Source organism: Bemisia tabaci, chromosome 7 (genome assembly GCF_918797505.1).
Source record: "Bemisia tabaci chromosome 7, PGI_BMITA_v3".
NCBI classification, from domain to species: Eukaryota; Metazoa; Arthropoda; class Insecta; order Hemiptera; family Aleyrodidae; genus Bemisia; species Bemisia tabaci.
The window spans coordinates 13,990,773-14,010,449 of record NC_092799.1 but is presented as its reverse complement, the minus strand read 5'-3'; the positions used below and the strand labels follow the sequence as shown (position 1 = coordinate 14,010,449).

Below are 19,677 nucleotides of genomic sequence, written 5' to 3'. Positions count from 1 at the left end.
AACTGTATTACCTAGACCTGGTACCAATACCGTTCGCTCCAAAATATGCGCGTTTTTCAATACAGCAATTCTGCCGTGCTAAGGAAAAACGCCGTATGAACCTTCAGCCGTTGCCAAATTTCCTTTGGAAAAACACGAATTTCCTTGTAAACTCATGAATATTTTCCTACTAATTTTTACATAATTTTTTTTGCAATTTCACCCAAAGTCCCTGAATATTTCAAGGAAAATATCCATAACTTTCCTTGAAAATACACATTATCTCGGAAGAAATTTGGCAACTCTCGAATGTTCATACGGCGTTTTTCCTTAGCACGGCAGAATTGGATTGCATTTTGCAAAAAGGAACCAAGATCATTCCAATGTCGCTAAGCTTGTGCAACTTCGTTTACCTTGCAAATATAAACCGATCATCTAAAGAAGATTCATCTTCACTCTCAATAAAATATAAATTCATGACGAAAATTACCTCTGTAAATTTAATTTTTTGCATGATTTCAGTAATTGTGTTGCAAAGAATGTAAGTTGCACAATCCTAGCAGCATTGGAATGCTCTTGGTTCCTTTTTGCATAATGCAATCCAATTTAGAATTCACAAATAAATGTTGCCTAAAAATATATGCAGTAACCACGACTTTTGGAATGTTAATTTGGAAAGCACTGCCTTTTACACAGCCGTGAAAGACATCTGTTTAACGGCATGTCATTGGTTCGCGCCACGTGTTCCCAAGTAAGGACAAAAATTCAGCAACAAAGATACGAACGACGGCATTATCACAATTCGTCACCCCTCCGATGCACAGTGGATCGAGTCAATTAGAGAGGTCGTACACAATCATTGGCGGATCCAGCAAGTTAGCAACATTGTTTTTCTCCATTTAAACCTATGGAAATATATCGATTCTCAGAGGGGCCAGGTGCTCCGGCAAGAATCGATTATTTAACATAGGTTTAAATGGCGGGAATCCGGTGTTGCCAAATTGTTGGATCCGCCTCAGCACACAATTTTTTACTAAAACTGCAAATTTTGATGTTTATTTCGTCGCATTTTAAACTCCAAGGAGCGGTGCTTGAAGAAAATTTCACGCGGAAACCAATGGAACCACTTTTAGAACCGCAAAATTTTGTCTAAACGGAGTTATAAGCGTTAAAAGTTTCCAAATTTTGTCCGGCCTCTCCTATTGACTCGATCCACCGTGCGGCGCAGCGGGCGGCCGGCCAGCGCCTACAAACCTAACAGGGATACTTCACGCATTGCGCAATGCGTTAAGTACCATGTTAGGTGTAGCGTGCCGGCTCCTGCTGCGCGCAGCGTGCCAGCGCAAGTTTGTTAAAGGGTTATAACGTTTATAGTTCCGACCTCCCCCATAGATTCGATCCACCGTGTGACGTAAGGGCATACCTCAATTTCCACGTGAGCCCCGTTCTGCTAAGGAAGAACACCGTATGTACATTCGAGAGGCGCCAAATTTCTCCGGATAAAAAATGCATTTTCAGGAAAGTTGTGAATAGTTTTCCTTGAAATTTTAAGATAAGTTAGACTAAAGTGTGTAAAAAATTGTCTGAAAAATTGGAAGAAAAATATCCAACAGTATTCGTGAAAATTTAGATTTTATCGGAGGAAATGTGGCAACGTCTGAAGGTTCATACGGCGTTCTTCCTTAGCACGGTAGCGTTCTACATATAAATCCATGCTTTCTGGGGCGCATGCGGAGATCGAGTGACGCCTTTACGTCATAAGGACGTATTTATGCTAAAAGGAACTATATCACACGCAATCCCTATGCACATAGTTCCTTTTAGCATAAATACGTTCATAAGAGCGACGAATTTAGATAAGTAGGTATACTTTGCTTGTGCAATGAATCTAACGATGTTTAACATGCGTGTTCTAGTTTACGAATATGGCCCCTGGTGTCCCATCGAGATGACGAGAAGTTCAACGTTAGTCACACGGAAGAAATAACTTGCTTTGTCCTGACCATGGATTCGCTTCACTTGATCACGGGGTCACAAGATACGTCCTTGAAGGTTTGGCAGGTCATTGGCGGGAAGCTAGCCCAAGTAAGTTCTAGAGTTTCTTTTCTTTGGACTGCATTTTACAATTAAAAGCTGCAACACCTGACTGATCGGTAAAACCGCGTAAGTGCCTGGGAAAACTGATGTTATATGCGTCGTTTCTAAACCCAGCCAAAAATAGTGGTCTCTAGTTGGACAATACCCGATAATTCTAATCTAATTTAAATATTCTAATTCTAATCCGATCTAATTTAAACTTTGAAGAGGAAACGTGGAATGAAGTCATCTAATTCATGATCTGTGTTGTACCCCATCCATTAGTTGGTTTCAATTTTGCAATAAGGACCCCCTTTATTATGGCTCATTTTAGGAACAACATGTATGCCATTGGTTACCCTATGCAGAAAGGTGCTTTCATGGAAGAGCCAAAGGCAAGTTTTTTGTTTTTTGCTGCAAAATGTAATCCAGTTGTGCTCATGCCACAATCGTATTTTGTCGGTTGATATTCACAAGTTAAGAAAAACCATCCGCACGTAGTATTACTAAAATATCAGCTTACTAGTCATTTCATGCATACGCTAGAAATATACGGAGGTGAACCCTCTGTAACATGAACTAATGGAGGCCAGCTGCTTTTTGGTCGGGAGATTTGAAATTTCGTGCGGACAGACCTCTATGGTTTAAAGAAACCCCTAACTCTCGGTGCAACAAATTGAGGTACATTTTTAAAAAACAAACCGAGAGGAATTCGTCCCCAAGAAATCCAGGAATACCAAGTCATTTCAGTTCTGTAAACCGGATACTCCGTTTCTACTCATCCGGTTTTCCAATCAGAGTCTTAAGTTTTCTTCTCCATGCAATTTTAAGTGTTCCCGTTGAAATATTTTCATTGTCTCAGACACATGAATTTGGAAACCTACATTGATTTATCCCCATGTTTTATCCAGGTTTTAGTCGGTCACTCTGACACAGTAACGTGTGTAGCGGTGGCAATCACGAACAAATCTCTGGTTGTGTCTGGCTCGAGGGATAATAACCTAATCGTGTGGGATATGGACACAGGCGCTGATTTGCATCTTCTATTGGGTCATTTGGGTTGTATCACCTGCGTTCAAGTCGCTGGGGATGGCTCCATTGCAGTCTCAGGTACATATTTTACGCTTTCCAGAGGTTGTGTACCTGAATAAATAGATTCAAATATTTGTGAAAAAGCCCAAGACAATGGTAACATGAACACAAATAAAGGGGAAAACGAGGAACAATGCTAAAAATACAACACTAAATGGGCCCTCACGAAATGGGTCAGTTGCGCTGGTTACAGAACTGTGTTTTGATGCTAGATTTTTAGATCAGCTAAAAGAATATATGCATAACAGGGCTCACGTCATAATGCACATAGTTTCGTTTGATAGAAATACGTCCAATTGACGCTGTGTGAAATACAGCGTGAAAGAATGGTAAATTCTACCAATATCCTTTCTCGGTGTACCTTTTGATTCAACATTTTGTGCAGCATTGTAAACCGTATCTTCATTTTTTAAGCAGCTGATGTTCAGGGCAGGGATTTTGAATTACTCTTCTCCGGTCATAATCTTGCATTTTGTTTGAGCAGGGTCTGAGGATAAACGGATAATCGTGTGGGACACGAAAAAAGGGACGATATTATCTACCCTTCAGCTGCATTTACCCTTGATCGGCTTGGTCATGGCCCCGGATGCATCGAGGATCGCGGTTTACCTCCTCGAGAGCTGTTATCTTCCCATCATTTGTTTGCACAATACACCAGCTACTTACGTCAAAGCACCGGTCTACGTCACGCCTGCAAAAGAAGTAGAAGGTACTCGTATATTTTTTGTATACGTCGCAGGCAATCACTCGAATCAGGCATTTTGTCAAATGCCAAGACAAATAGTCAAATATCCTTACTTATATTGAAATCTGGAATTTTTACCCTAATTTTAGACAGAATGATTCGTTGCTGTCGTAAGAAAGAAAATATGCACCATGCAATAGCGTTTGAAACGATTTTAAGCGCTTAATACACATAAAATATGCAGCATACGACAGTAATTTAAACTTTATGATCCTGAATGCACATTTATCATGAAATTTTCAGCACGTCATAAGATATAAACATTTTAACATTTTAACATCTAAACGTACTTAAGGCATGTAAACAAGCAGTGAACTCCAACACAATGTGTTGATAAGGCGCGTCATTAACTCGCACATATCAACCCCTTTAGTTTTCATTTACAGAGATTTCAAAATAGGCAAACAGCATAAAAAGAGAATTCACGATCCAACACTGCGAGGTCAAAGACGCACCTTGACGAGACCGTGTATTGTGAAAGTAGAAAGCTATTCGATCGAATTTAAGTTTTTTGATCTGCCTCAAGCAAAATCTTATCAGATTCTTGAAGAAAAGTGCTACGGAATAATTTAAGCGAAGAAAGGAAAAATTCTGTCGAACTCCTAGAAGATAAAGTCGATTTAAAGGTATTTTGGGGCTAAAATACCCAAATCACCGGTAGTAAAAATCCCGTTATATTATTGAAAAGAAATTGACTCGATATAAATGCAATTGCATTAAATACGTCTTGATTTTGTTATTTTAAACGTCTTTCCATGCAAAGAAGTTCAACCATGTCGTTGCTTTATTCATTCATGAATTGAAAGTAAGCAATCTACATCCCGAAAATCTACTGATTTGCCGTAAAAAATTGCAGAAACTTGATATACCAGGTCGATGCACCCACTCGTTGAATTTACCAACCAATTTTGTGAGTGCAAATGTGTAAGAATCAATATGCTATAGTCATTTTGGGTGCATTTATTTTTCATGAAACAATAATAATTTCAATCCCGAAAAACCATCAATTTTCCGTATAAAATCGAAAAAATCAAAATATGTCAACTCCCCGACGTGAAAATTAGATTCTACGTATGTAAAATGTAAATACTTATGTATCGATATGCTGAACAGAACTATGTGTGGACAGTCAGAAGCCCGCGGCAACATTAATTCAACAGAAAAACTGTAAAAATTAGATAGGATTTTAGCCGCTTTGCCCGCCTCTCCTCGCTACTTACAACAAACCGTTCTTATACTCATCTCAAAATTTTTCTCAGAGCTTTGGGTTATTATCAGCTTCCATTTAAACTCCGGTTCGATGGCCGAATCGGCTGCCAAAAAAGCAAGCCACTGTTGAGGGGTTCTATGAGAAATTCGTGATATTATCGGCTCTCAGGAAATCACCCCATGGCTAAAATTGGTGGTATAAATGTTTAAGTGCTTAAAATAATCGTATTCAAGAAACTAAGGAATTAAACTATGGAGTCAATTTCTTTTTAATAATATAACGAATTTACTACCGGTGATTTAGCTATTATAGCCCCAGAATACTTTTAAAGCGCCTTTGCGTTCCAGAATCTCGACGGAATTTTTTTTTTTTTTTTTTTTTGCTTAAACGATTCAAGAAACATTGTAGTTAAAAATATAAAGATTTTTCGATTTGGACGTATGAAAAATGTTTAACTCGTTCAGGCACACCGTGTATTGTATGGAGTACTGCTGTTATTCGACCGTTGTCTTCAGGTCAAAATTCTTACAAAGAAGCCCCTTGCAAGAGGCAAATTTTTTGTAATTTCTCCCAGTTTTTTCAGCGTTAGGTATATAAATGAATTGTTTGTCAAATTTTGAGGTCAATTATATTTAATTGTAATTTATACTTTCTTTTTTTCCCCTTCATTTTATTTTTCGTATCGAGGAGTCGAGGTTTTGTTGATTTCTTCGGATTTCGATTACTGTAACTTCTCTTCTATTCGGCCGATTTTTATGAATGAGGTCTCTTTTTATTTGTGTTTTAACGGAGAGTAAGGAAAAAATTGCTAAATACATGCGAAACAATTTTTTTTGAAAATTGGATGAATCCTAGCGTGACGGTGAAATGGTTAATGAAGCGTGAGTAATTGGGGTACGGGTATCGGCCGCGTTGGGACCCAAGGCCCATTGTTCTTCGTGACGCCGACGCAGTGATCAGGAGCGTGGGGACGAGAGGGCTTAGTGGACTCCTGTATGAGCCACGTTTAGCAAATGGTCTAATGAGTCTCGAGGCTCATCACAGATTGCACTTACCACTATCCTGGTGGCCCCGGCTATCAGAGCAAGGAGTACCAACTTTTGAAAAGGATAACAGTGTTGTGGAGATATGTCAAAGCAACGTTGTGAACAAAACGGAGTGAGTGAAATTCTCATTCAAGGAGTGCCGAACTGGTCAGCCATCCTCGAATCAGTTCGCTTGCTTCCGCTTATATATGCATATTTTAAATCAGCGCGCCCCATTCTAAGGTTTTTTTAAAAAAAACCAAGAAACGTAGACTCTTGGTATTCATTACACATAAACTAGCGAGCCCCAGAATGAGAAACAAATTTTAATCATTATTATTGACGGATTAGTAAACTTTTTACACGCTTTGGAAAATCTCAGAAGTTCGCGGTAGTCACTTTTCGGTAAGGAACTAGGGGACTCGGTTATTGTATCGAGGGGGGGGTCGAAACGATCGCAAAGGCGGTATACTACGTATACGCGCCAAAAGGAAGAAGCAAGGAGAGTTTTCGGATTTGAAGAGTTATTTTTTCTAAAATATTAAAAACCCGTGAACTCCCCGCCATTTTACAGAATTCTGTAAACTGTCAAAATTTGACTACCGGCCTAGGCATTTAATAAAATGCCTGATTTGACCAATTGCCTTCGACATATTCACTCTCGTCTTAATAGGGTTTTCACAGCCCTTTTTCACATTAAAAATTCTCTGTTAGAGTGAGAATAATATCTTCTTAAAAGTTGCTCATTATGACGCCACTGATGATACTTATTAAACTGACATCCGACTGGCGCCATAGGTCCAACAGAGTCACGCTGACATCAGGTGGTGTATGTGCTTTACCTCATGCAGTCTGACTCAGTCTGACCCATAGATCGTATTCGATACGTCAATCAGGTGAGATTGCATCGATATCGATTGGTTTAACATGTAGATATAGCCTCCAATGTCAATTGAGTAATCTGAGGGAACGGGTTTTTTGTGATAGATTAATTATCCTTATGAGTGCAAAATGGCAATGCAATGTGAAACACTTAGGATTTTTCTCATTTTCAGCTTTTTCATCTTTATCTTAAATTTGTTTGAAGTTATGTTCTAGTGTTTTTAACCAAACGATACATCGAACCGCAATCAAATACGATCCATCTACATGAAATCCACATGTCTCTCGAAGAACTTGAGTACTTTGTATAATCTGATTGTTTTCTTTTTAAAGAAAGAATTGTGCTGTCTCGACTTACAGCCTGGTTAAGTGTGCTCCATAACCTTTCAATGTTTTCTGAACTCTATTTAACATAAATTTTCATTGCGAACTTCAGAAATCAGAACAACTGCTCCCAAACGACCAATGCGACGACTTTTGAAGAAAGAGGTAACTCTGGACACATACTCGTGGCAGAAGAAATATGCACATTTAACATCATCCCTCATGATGGCTGCTGCCGACGAGAGATTGAGAAGGAGGTTTTCAGTATCAGCAAGTATGGAGGAAATCTCAAAGATCCCTGAATCGATAGCGTCACAGGTACGAGTCAAGGATTCTTTTTTCGTAATATAACTAATTCTCTCCGACAATTTTGAGGAAATTTCCTCTTTATTACTCAATGAGATCCTCCATCATCAAGTGCTTTTGAAATCATTAAAGACACGAACCACCAATATTTAAAAATCACACATTATATTATTATTCTCCTTTGATAAATTGATACATATTTGTTCCCATCAATTTAAATGAGAGTAATCAATGCAGAGTGTGCTAACATTTCAAAATCATGAGTTAAAAAACGCTGACTATGCGAGTATAAATATTAAGGCCGAACAGAGCAGAGCGGCGCGCGTGCTGCCAGCGCGAGAGGCTCACTGTCGCCTACAAACCTAAGTGGATACTTCACGCATTGCGCGATGCTTGAAGTATCCACTTAGGTTTGTAGGCGCCAATGCGCGTTTCGCGGTGGCCGCCCGCCCGCCGTGCGGCGGCGCCTGAAGCAACTATTTCACAAAGGAAGTGTTGCACAGTAATATACAAAATTGATCGTATTAAGAATGACAGGCATCCTTTAAAAGTATACAGATCTTCCCTCGCAAAATAAATCAAGATACTTATCGTACACAGGAAAAATCTAAGAGCCTTTAGCTGAGGCAAATATAGAGGTTTATCCGGTTCAGGTATAACAAGGTGGGAATTTCTTGAAAGATAATTAAGTCCTTTTACGCCAAAGAGGTGTAGACAGTTTTAGTGAATTTTGTCTCATGGAATTGACGCTCCCCCATTTTTACCAAAACTCTCAACTATATATTATTCTCCGTTGGACCAAACAGACAAAACAAAAAAAACAAGCAAACCCTCACTCTTCCAAGACATTATATATTTTCATTCAAAAACGTCGTAAGTAATTCGTTTGTATTTAAATGTGGGCCACTTAACTTTGGGTCTCAACTGGCACGTGGACCAAAACTCCCGTGCCGAAAAAACGCGTGGGCGTAAATTACTGGAAAAAACAGGTGCGCGGACAAAAAATCGTTAACGAAATGTCCTATAACCGTTCGCTGCAAACACCTTGTCCGTCGATATTTTTCCATAGGTTTAAACGGCAGATCAACGATACATCGCAAAGCAAGCCACGCCAGTTCACCAGTGATTGAAACCACAGATTAAAAGCTTTAAAAAACTCTAAACCGTCGTGCGAATGTATGTATGCTCTTTATTGACTGAAAAAATGCTATAAACTGCTTGCATTCACATATTATGCTTCAAGACACTAAAGGTAATTATCCATGGGAGTGTTCAAATTCGATTTACTAGCCCAACTCGAGAAAAATGTCTCTACCTATCGAAAATTTTGCTCCCGTGACAAATGATATTTCTCTTTGATCGGTTGCATGTAGTATTGTCCCTCGAATGAAGATGCCCAATAAGCGAGAGATATTAAACCTAAAAAGGTAAATATTTTAAAATGCAAGATTTACATGCTTTTACTTTGAAGGTATCTCGTCCAAGACTACTGATTTTTTTTTAAAAAAAATTACGAAACTGATGTTTAATTTTTAATTTTTTTATCTAGGCATGTTACGGTCCAGAGCAAGCTGCCTTAGCTCAGTCGCAACATTTCGACCAACTAGAGGCGCTGTGGAACAGATCGCCACCCCGTCAACGCAAACATCAACAGGTAAATGGGACCAACCCTTGGAATTTTAGAGGCAGAACCCCATATCAGTCCGTCAACTTAACGTGCAGGGATTGTTGGGTCAGTTTCAGAAATGCAAGCCTTCGTTACACCGCGCCATCAAAATGGCAGTGATGAAATTTTGCACTTTTCATTTGACGCAACTTTTCAGTTTCTTGTTCGGCTATCAGACCGTATATCACAAACCAGTGCTGCATCGCAGAGTGATTTTCATAGTCATGCTGAATCGTATGAACATTCTGCTGCTGCTAAATCTCGCCCGACAGAATATTTATTTTTAAGAAAAGTTATGCATATTTTTCCTTGAAATTTTCAGTTGTTTTAGATTACATTTTGAACAAAATTGCTTGAAAAATGGAGGAGAACTATTTAGAATTCCCCCAGTAAACTGGTTTTTTATAGAAGGAAATATGACAACGTTTGAGGGCTCATAGGTTTTTCCTTAGCACGGCAAAATGTTGGCCAAGCCGTGTGTGTACTTTGTTCTACGCCTACCGACAGCAATTTTAAGCAATTGCCTCTAGCTTAAAAACGATTGTAAAATATAAATCCTGGCACATGAGTCGATTTTTGAAATTTTCTTACAGTTAACTGTAATAAGCGTAAGAGTTTGAAGAGTAGAAAACATCGAGTCACTTCTCCCGCTAAGTAATAAATTATTTGACGTCAATTATTTGGCGACTTAATCCATTCGTGTTGGCTTTACAGGGTCTGTCCAAGCAAAATTCTCGTTCAAGCCGCCAGCATTCAGCCGATGATGATGGGGGACCGTCACCCGTTGAAGAGGTTGTAGGTAAGGATATAAGACTCCATTTTTAAGTTTTCACCATTCGTACGTAGGTGGTTATATCCGTCGTATTCTATCCAGCGCATCTCCGTGTCTGAGTCTAAATCTCTTCCTTTCTTCTTATTAGCTCATTTTAATCTTTTTCCTCGTTCATCGTGAACATTTTCCACCAACTGACGGTCTCCTATAATGAAAATGAGAAGCGATAAATTTCGGAAGAACCGCATAACTAAGCACAACATTGAGGAGCCTATGATTTGAAAATACAACTGTGAGATTTCGGTAGAGACCTTGCGAGATTAAACGCGATTTTAAAACGCCTTCAAATCTTGAGTATGCAAACCAACATTGCCCTGGAGTTGAATATGTTGCATCTAGTCGTAGATGAAGGGGTTTTTCTATCCTTTATTTATTGCAATGAGAATGTCTCGTAAACCAAACGGAGCATAAGTCTTACACCAGCCAAGCAAGCGCCAGAATAAAGTGTTCGCGCACATTTTATAAAATTTAGATTATGTTCGATGGTTTGTTGTTACCTCTGTCAATCAGTCTGATGCTTTTAAAGTTGAGTTTAGGCATCGCTGCGTTAATGTCACAAATAAACATTCAACAAGATGACAAATTCTGATCAGTATCCGTAATAAATCATTTAAAGAGTGGCTTTCTTTCTTTTTTCTTTTCATGAAGCAGATTTGTATACCTCTAAATAATTAACAAATTCATTTTTGGTTAATACTTAGTCCCGCACGCCATTTCACATACTTTTAGTAGACATCCTAAGTGAAATCTACACGTGTATCTACACAATATCGCCATTTGATTCTACGCTCGCTCGCACGGTGTAGACAAAAACTTTAGTCACTGAATGCACACTCTATTCTATTATTTTTATTTTTCAGATTATCCTGGTGATTAGGCGGTCAATCAGCATTTACAAATTCCAGGACCAATGAAAGGTTGAACATTGTGATATTAATTTTAATGAATTAAATCAATCATTAGAAAAGATTCAGAGAATCAATGTATATCAAGTAGAGCAGCTCTCTCGTTCTCTCTCTCTCTCTCTCTCCCCCCGTTTTTTCTATCTTTTAAGAATTAAATTATAGTATTTTCCGAATCTTTGTGATATTAAGTTTATTGTGTTGGGAATCATTCTTGAAGGAGGCACAGCGTGGCATAAACGGAAGCAAGAGTTTTTATAAGGATATCTTACACAAAAAATTTCGATGTTGTATTTTTTCTCGTCCTCTTTTATTTTTATCAAGTAAAACATTCAATTTGTTTATTGTTTTACTTTAATCGACTTCTTGTCAATTTGATCTCTTTTCTCTGTTGTAAGAAAGACTTCATCTAAAAATTTCTATCCCGGTTTTTTTTTTTTTCAAAAAAATAAATAAATAAATTAAGGTGAAATTGATAAAATGTAAAGGTTTAAACCATTCAAATGATGATAAACGACTTTCAACGAGATTTATCAATAAGCCGTAAGATATTAGCATTTAAACATACTGAGAAAACATTTCGGTCGTATGAACCGCAAATACGATGGTCTATATTGGCAGTACTGTTTGGTTCATGTAAATGTGCGCTCGTTTCTAAGAACTGGGAACCATACTCGCGGTTCATGCAATCGAAAGTTTTATATGTTTTGGTTTCGTTTGAAATCTCGGTTTCTAGAACCGACGAAATGAACCGAGTAATGCTGCCGATGTTGAATACCACACTTATGGTTTATATGACCAGACTCTTTTCAGAATAGCAATTTTAAACAAGTCTGAACATTTTTCAAATAATATTTTTTTTATTGTTGGGTTTACAATTTACCGTATCAGGCCGCAAAACAAGAGACAATAGTCTATTGGGAGGATATGAACACAATCGACCTACGTAAAATACTTATCTCATTTTATCATCCAGATGTTTGATAAACTCTTGAAATTGGGACGTGTTTAATTAAGTTCAAAGGCTTCAAAATCCGGTGATTCAATTTTGATGTGCTAATTTGCAGCTTACGCTAACGTAACTATCTGTTCATGTACAAGATCTGCATTTTTCAATTGCTACGTATTTTCTATCCTAATGTGACAAAAAAAGACCATACGCAACGTTATATCTAAATATGTACTTTAAAGTCAAATTCTAACGTTCAATCTTGACATAATCAAGTAAAAAATGTCAAAAGGAATCATTTATTTTTCACACTATGTTCTCTACGGTAACTCTGTAGCACCAGATCCACATTCTATTTTTGGAGAGAGAACACTAGTTGCAAGTATCTCTTTGGAGCCCTCCTACTGCCTCATGTTACATCCACTATTTCTGAGAATTTCTTTACCGAAATTTTTGTTCTGGTGATTTTTAAGGTTATGTTAGGTGTTACGTACCCGATCGAGCACAAGCAATCAATATACAAAGATATATCAAGCACGAAAACTTGATGTAGAAGTATGATACCTGTATGAAATGCATCATTTCTCTATTGCTCTCCCAAATTGTGGACAATATTGTGTTAATATCTCACTTTTGCATATCACGGAAAAATTATAATTAACTTTTAGTAGAAAATTCATTCAGCAACTTCCGTGTTTGCAGTGGCGACCCTTGAAAGTTGGCAGCACTGTGTTTCCTCCATTTAAATGTATGTGAAACAATCGATTATTGGTGAGGCAGCTCATCTCGCCTAAAATCGATATTTTTGATGGATTTAAACGGGCGAAAAAGCGTTGCCAACTCGCAAAATCGCCACTGCGTGTTTGTATAGATCTGCCAACTTAATGTTCTGAGTATTTTTTCACCCTGATGCTAACCTCATTCTCTTCTTCCTAGTTTTCACTTTGTACATTGTGATTGACAAATCATTATTTAATTTTCAATTCTTGCAATAATCTGTGTACCTCCCTGTATTTGATTTCATAAAATTTAGCAGGTAAAATATGATGTACCTTTGTTGTAAATTTTTAGTCCTTCTGTTCCTCAGACGTTTGTTAAATTTGATAGATTAAATGTTTCTTGTTATACTTTAGTGCAAATAAAATATCAATTATTAAAATTACTCTCTTTTTTAGCGCTCTTTCGATTCATTTAAATTGTACACTGTAAAGGTGGCTGAGCTGCTAGAAAAGTTCTGAACCGAAAAAAGTCGACTCTTTTGTTTATATTATCTTGAGTAGAAAAAGATTCATTCAACAGGAATTTCCAACTTGCAAACGAGATATGAGCTAGTATTTTAAACACAAATCATATGAAAGTTAAATTATACATATCGATGGTGAAGCTACAGCAATGCATATCTCGGTTTGCGGCGTTGCAGACTTCCTGTCATACTTTATTTTCTACACGGAAAACTACTACGTCATTACTTATTAACAGTTTTACGGTGATTTTTCTTCTCTACATGATGAACTCTACATGATGAATACTCAGCGAAAACTTAAAGCCTTGATGTCGGTTTGGTCTCTTTTTAAAAATAAAATAGATCAGAGATTTCGAAACACTACAACCGAGATACATATGTTTGCAGTTGCTCCGTCGATATGACGTAATTCATATTTTCCTTATCTGACTGTGTCTCTCTGAAAAGAGACAATCTAATTTAGGAGTTAGTTTCAAGACTTTTCCTTTGTATGGTTAGTTTTTCTCGTGAAATTTTGAAAAAATAAGTCATGAAATGTTTAAGCACATACTTTGTCTGGTGGCCCATTCTGATACGTGTAAATTAAGTTGCATTTGACTTTTGGTCGATTTTTGATTCTCAAATTCAACCCAAATCCTGATTTACACTTAAGAACTCGAGTATCCAAGGTATAGGTAATTATTTTGAAAATTTACGGTTTTATGCAAGAACAAATGGATTGCATTTTGAAAAAAGGAGCCAGAAGCATGGCAATGTTGCTAAAATTGTGCAGCTTCTTTTGTCTTGGAAGAAAAACCTGATTATCTAGGGACAGCTTCTATTTGACTCGATAAAAGCTGTAAATTTAGGACAAAAATTACCATGTAAATTTCACATTTTTTCAGGGTTTCAATAGTTATATTGCAATGGCTGAAGTTGCCCAATCTTAGCAACATTGCAATGCTCCTGGTTCTTTTTTGCAAAATGCACTCCAAATAATGCAATGAATGTGTAATTTAGATTCGACTCGATGGTACACGGACTTTATGTCCACTTTTTTTACGTCCACAGACTTTTCGTCCACAATTTTTACGTCTACAGTTCTAAAGCCCCCACTATTGTTAAGTCCATTACTTAAACGTCCACTAAGTTAAGTCCACAAATGTAAAGTCCACTAAAATCAAATTCAAGCGTCATATTTTAGTCCGTGTGTAAAATTATATCGACAATATCGAAATGAGAGAATTAAGAGAGGAAGAGGTGTCGTTATCGTAACTCATATTTTAAATGAAATGTTAATTTCTTCTTTTGATTCATCTTTTCAAATTGTCTTTGGTAAATACTTGGTTTCATTTCTATGCTTGAAATTTCCGATATAAAATATGCCTTAAATGTACATTCTTTTTTTTAATGAAACTGATTAGGTACTTCATTTTAAAAACATTTACATTTTTAAAACGTGGTAAATATTTGTAAAACCTTTTCCAAGCAATGGCATCGATATGAATTTCAATGAGCCGTAGTTGTGATGAAAGAAACTATACAAAAATTAATAAAAGAGGAAAAAAACTAAGAAGCACGCAATTTTTTGTTTTTAACTTATTGTACATCGACCTCCTTGAGTCAAATACGTCTAATTCTGAGCATTTGGTTGCGCTTACACCACGCTGCAGCACAGTAAAAGCCCAAAACATAAAAGAATAAATTTGAATGATTTGGAAATCATTACATTTGACGCAGAACCACTATTATATTTACAAAAAACACATTATATTTTCCAGTAGTACATATTTCTTTTTCATCAGTTTAAAAGGGAATAATCAATGCAGAGAGTGCAAACATTTCAAAATCATGAGTTGAAAAACGCTGACTCCACGAGTTTAAATATTAGAGCCTAACACAGAGCGGAGCGGCGCATTAGCAGCGCAGAACGCGCACTGGCGCCTACAAACCTAACCGGATACTTCACGCATTGCGCAACGCGTGAAGTATCCCGTTAGGTTTGTAGGCGCCTATGCGCGTATCACGCTGGTTGCCTGCCGCGCCGCAGCGCTTTAAGCAACTATTTCGCGTCAGAGGCGTTGCACAATATCCTACAAGATTGAAGGCGCACGAAATAACTAGTTAAAGAGGACTTTCAATTTTGACTGCATCTGTTACTGAAAAATGTTTAATTTGGCGTTGGTGCGTTTTCTAGGCTCCAGCTTTGGTTTTCATCTTATCATATCCGTACAGTGTACACATGAACATATGTTTTTATCTACTCTTAGAGTCTGTTCTCTTTCATGACTTGATTCACGAGTGAAATGTTTTTAAGAATGAAGGTAGTAGTAGTATGCATTTATTTTTGAGGTGGTTCCCGTCATTTAAATGAGAAGAAAAAAATGTGGACATAACATGTCCACAATTTGGACAATTTTGGACATATTCATGGTTGGACATTAAATCATGTGGACTTAATAAAGACTGGACTTAACGTTTAGTGGACATAAATAGCGGTGGACATTTATTTAATGGACGAAAGGTAGGTGGACATAAAGTCCTGGAAGCGACTCAATCATTGATCGATCTGTAATTGCGATTAACGAAAAATTCGATTGATCCACTGATCGAAAAACTCTAAGCTCCAGCTTGAACCACAGATCATCGTCCTGGCCGCAACTTCGATCCTTGGCGTGCGCGGGGGAGGGGAGGAGTGAAGGGGGCAAGAGGGGGGGGGGGCGGTTAAGAGGCGCATACCCGCATCGCTCGTGCCGGCGCGGCGGCGGCGGAGAGGCGACAGATGAAAAAGTGGAGCTAAAAGCGAGAATCCGCTGGTGTAAAAAAATAATGGGAAAACAAACTAGGTTAGCGACCAGGCCAGGATAGGCAACTTGACTGTCGGTGCCACACCTTTCGAATGGTTCGTTTGGTGAATACCTCTAACGGGATGCACCAACCCGAGTGTCCTCGCTGATTGTGAGCTCTGCCGTCCTAAGGAAAAACGACGTATGAGCCATCAGGCGTTGCCGAAGTTCCCTCGACAAAGTACGAATTTTCAGGAAAATATGCGATTGTTCACTGAAAAAAAATTCTCGGCGTTTTTACCAAGGTCCGTTGGTACCTTTACCATCTCACTTTTTTTTACCAATTATTGGTAATTTTACCAAGACAGAATGGTAAGCTTACCTAAAAACCGGTATTTTTACTGTTTTTTTCAGGTAAGAATATCAATTTTATTGGTAAATCGATTCCTGGTAACTTTGCTATTTTATCTCGGTAATTCTACCACAGTCGATAAAAAATATTGACGTTTTTACCAAGGTCCAGTAAAATTGCCGAGAGAGTTCAATAATTTTACCAAGATTTCTCGGTAAAATTACCAATTCCATAAATGATAATTTTACCAATAAAAAACGGGGATCAAATAGAACCCTGAATTATTGGTAATTTTACCCTTTTCTTGGTAAATACACCGAAATTTTTTTTTCAGTGTTTCTCCTTCGATTTTTTGGATGATTTCGCTCGTAATCTGATCTATGAAATCTGGAAATTTTAAGGATAAGTACTTATATCTTCCTTGAAAAATAATATTTTCTGAGATGAAATTTGGCAACATTCGAATTCTAACACGGCGTTTCTGCTTAGAGCGGCGAGCCGCTCACGGGCTCCGGGCTCAGGAGCGAGGATGAGTCATAATCCCAAAGCACGCAGTTTTTTATTACAAATGCTCCCGGCAGAAAGCGCTCAACGAAAGTTGAGTCGCCGTTGGAGTTGAGTGGTTTTTAATCGGAGGAGAGATTGCCCCTCCTATTCTTCTCCCCTGGGGTCTTATTCGCATTTCTCAAAGGAGACAACTGGCATTTTTGTTCCCACGCCTCTAAGTTCCTTTGCGCAAATCTCGTAACTAAACTTTGCAAGCAGATTTCCAGCTTCAGCCGTTGCCAGATTTATCTTGGGTTTCTGAATCTGTGAGGTGGACTAATCACTAAAGAAAAAACCCAGGCTGTGAAAGCTGTCTTTGCGGACTAGATATTTACTGAGGGATAAACAAAAAGGGTTTCCAATTTTGGACATTTTAACAAATCGTCTCAAACACTGTAGATTAAAATGCAGCCGATTCGAACCGCGTTTAGCTGAAAAAAACCGAGCCAAATAAGCCACAGCCATCAAAGATTGTGCAATTTAAAGTTTCACGAAAGAACGTTTGTACGGATTCTTTTAGACATTTTAAGGAAATTGCTTTGCACTAATGCAGAATATTTACTGAAATTTGCACAAAAAGTGCACAACCGTTTTCAGTTAAAAAATTAAATATGCCGATTAAAGTCGACAATAGTTGTTGTGGCTTGGTTTCTTTCTGCTTAACGCGGTCCATTTGATCATGAGATAAATGAAAATTACTCTGTAAAGACTACAGACCAAAAGAGAAGATTGTGGCCGAAGACAATGTAACTAATTCCAGTAGGCCACCCGTGCAAATAGTTCCTGCCAGCTTTAAATGGAACTATTTTAAGATAAATTTACTTACGAATATTACTATCGAGTGTTTAAGTACTACCAATACATTCTCTTTCATAAAATTGTATTTTTTCATATTATGCACTGAGGTAGAAATCATGAATTTTACACGATTATGAGTTAAAATATTTTCTGCAATGAACATTAAACCTGCTTTAATTTTTTTCATGAATTTTGTCGAGATTGTTGTAGGTTCCCAAACTGAATCCATATAAAATCGATGATACTAAAATAGAATGTTTGAAGTATATTTGCATTTAGATTTTGGGAAGCTACGCAACTCAAAAAAAAAACGGACCGCTACATTCATTCAGCTGCTGTTTATTTTGAATCAAAACCAGTTAGCTTCCTCATTTCGGAACCGGTTAGGATTATCGAATAGATGATCAAAATTCTAAAAGCTCATGTATCAAGTCACTAATTGATAGTGAATAAGTGACCTGCCAATGGATGATCCAAAAACTGAGGACGATGACATGACTAGATTACTTAATTGATGCTCTCTCCTGCCAACTCTCATAATGCCATGTTAAGGAAGAACGCCATATGAATATTCGAGAGTTGCCAAATTTCCTTCGATAAAATGCTTATATTTGAGGAAAGTTATGAATATTTTTCCTTTAAATTTTCAGAATCTTTAGGTGAGATTTGAACAAAATTATCTGAAAAATTGAGAGGAAAATATTCATAAGTTTACCAGGAAATTCGCGTTTTATCAAAGGAACTTTGGCAACGCCTGAAGGTTCATACGGCGTTTTTCCTTAGCACAGCAGCATAAGCATCGAGCTTTTAAATTTTCAAATAATCTCTCTTCCCTTTCCTCATCTTCTTCTGAAGATAATTCAGTTTTGATTCATTTTTTCAAATTTTTAACCATAGATGGCATTTTAAATTTGACTAAATATTAAAGAAATTGATTTTATGTATCAGACAGAGTACCCGTGTAACTCTTTTTATCATCTCTTTTTACTCAATTCTTGTATTTTTATAATGCAAAACTGGCGCTTTCGAACAAAAAATCTAAAAAAATAGAGTGGAGCACAGTCTCAGCTCTATTCTTGTGTATAGCTAGGGCATATAAGCGTCGAATGGAAAAAAGACAAGAACATTTTACAAAAGAAAATGATTTCTTTATTTTTACAAAATCTAATCGACAAAATTCACGTGGAGAAATTAATAAATTAAACAATCATTTAATAAATAAATTAATATTATGTAAATGATGTATACAGCCTTAAGATATTTTATTTACAAATGTACAATTTAGAAAATAAATAAACTGAGCCCTCAAATCAAGAGTATCCTATCTAACGCGTATGGTATTACAGTTGATTGCTTAGAGCAAAACTCAATCATTCAGTCAAAAGGTTGGCATTCTTGAATTGCGCAAGGGCTAATATAGACTTTGGCAGCCTTGTCGACTGAGTGACAATATATTCGTAGTAACGTAGTATTTTAATATTCAATTTTTAATGGATTTCCACGCTTTAAGAGCACTTATAGTAATTTTAAAAAGTAATACTAAAAAAAGTAGTAAATCTACTGACAGTGTGGAATAAGTTATTATAACTTTCATGAATAGCGGACCAAATTTTTAAGTTTAATGGATTATTGACTCACTTAATCATAGTTCGGCACAATTCGTATTGAATGCTGAGTATTCAGTTATAAGACTTGTAAAATCTTAAGACCCCTATGTTTTGCCATTTTTTGCAAAAAAAAAAACTTTAAAAAATCATAACTTACATTAATTTTATGAATTTATGAACATATTGTAGCACCAATCGCATGTTTCGTCACTCCTCTTTCGTTAGGGCGTATCTCGATTTTCACATGAGCCCCAGAAAGCATGGATTTGAATGTGAATTGGACTGCATTTTGCAGTTTGGAACTATGAGTTCTGGCCCGGTTTTAAAACAACGTATGTGCCATTAGTTTCCATGCACATAAGTGTTTTTTCAGATGAG

At 37.2% G+C, this 19,677-nt stretch overlaps 1 protein-coding gene across 1 annotated transcript in view; it reads left to right on the top strand.

Moving 5' to 3' along the window:
• Positions 1-11,475, top strand: part of LOC109031926 (protein qui-1) — a 35,041-nt gene extending 23,566 nt beyond the window's left edge. The window contains exons 20-26 of the mRNA XM_072302212.1: positions 1,896-2,064; positions 2,967-3,165; positions 3,632-3,856; positions 7,446-7,651; positions 9,189-9,293; positions 10,020-10,104; positions 10,998-11,475. Of these exons, the coding sequence (XP_072158313.1) occupies positions 1,896-2,064; positions 2,967-3,165; positions 3,632-3,856; positions 7,446-7,651; positions 9,189-9,293; positions 10,020-10,104; positions 10,998-11,014 (1,006 nt within the window). The 3' untranslated portion in view covers positions 11,015-11,475. The remainder of the gene's footprint in view (positions 1-1,895; positions 2,065-2,966; positions 3,166-3,631; positions 3,857-7,445; positions 7,652-9,188; positions 9,294-10,019; positions 10,105-10,997) is intronic.
• The last annotated feature ends 8,202 nt before the right edge of the window (positions 11,476-19,677 follow it).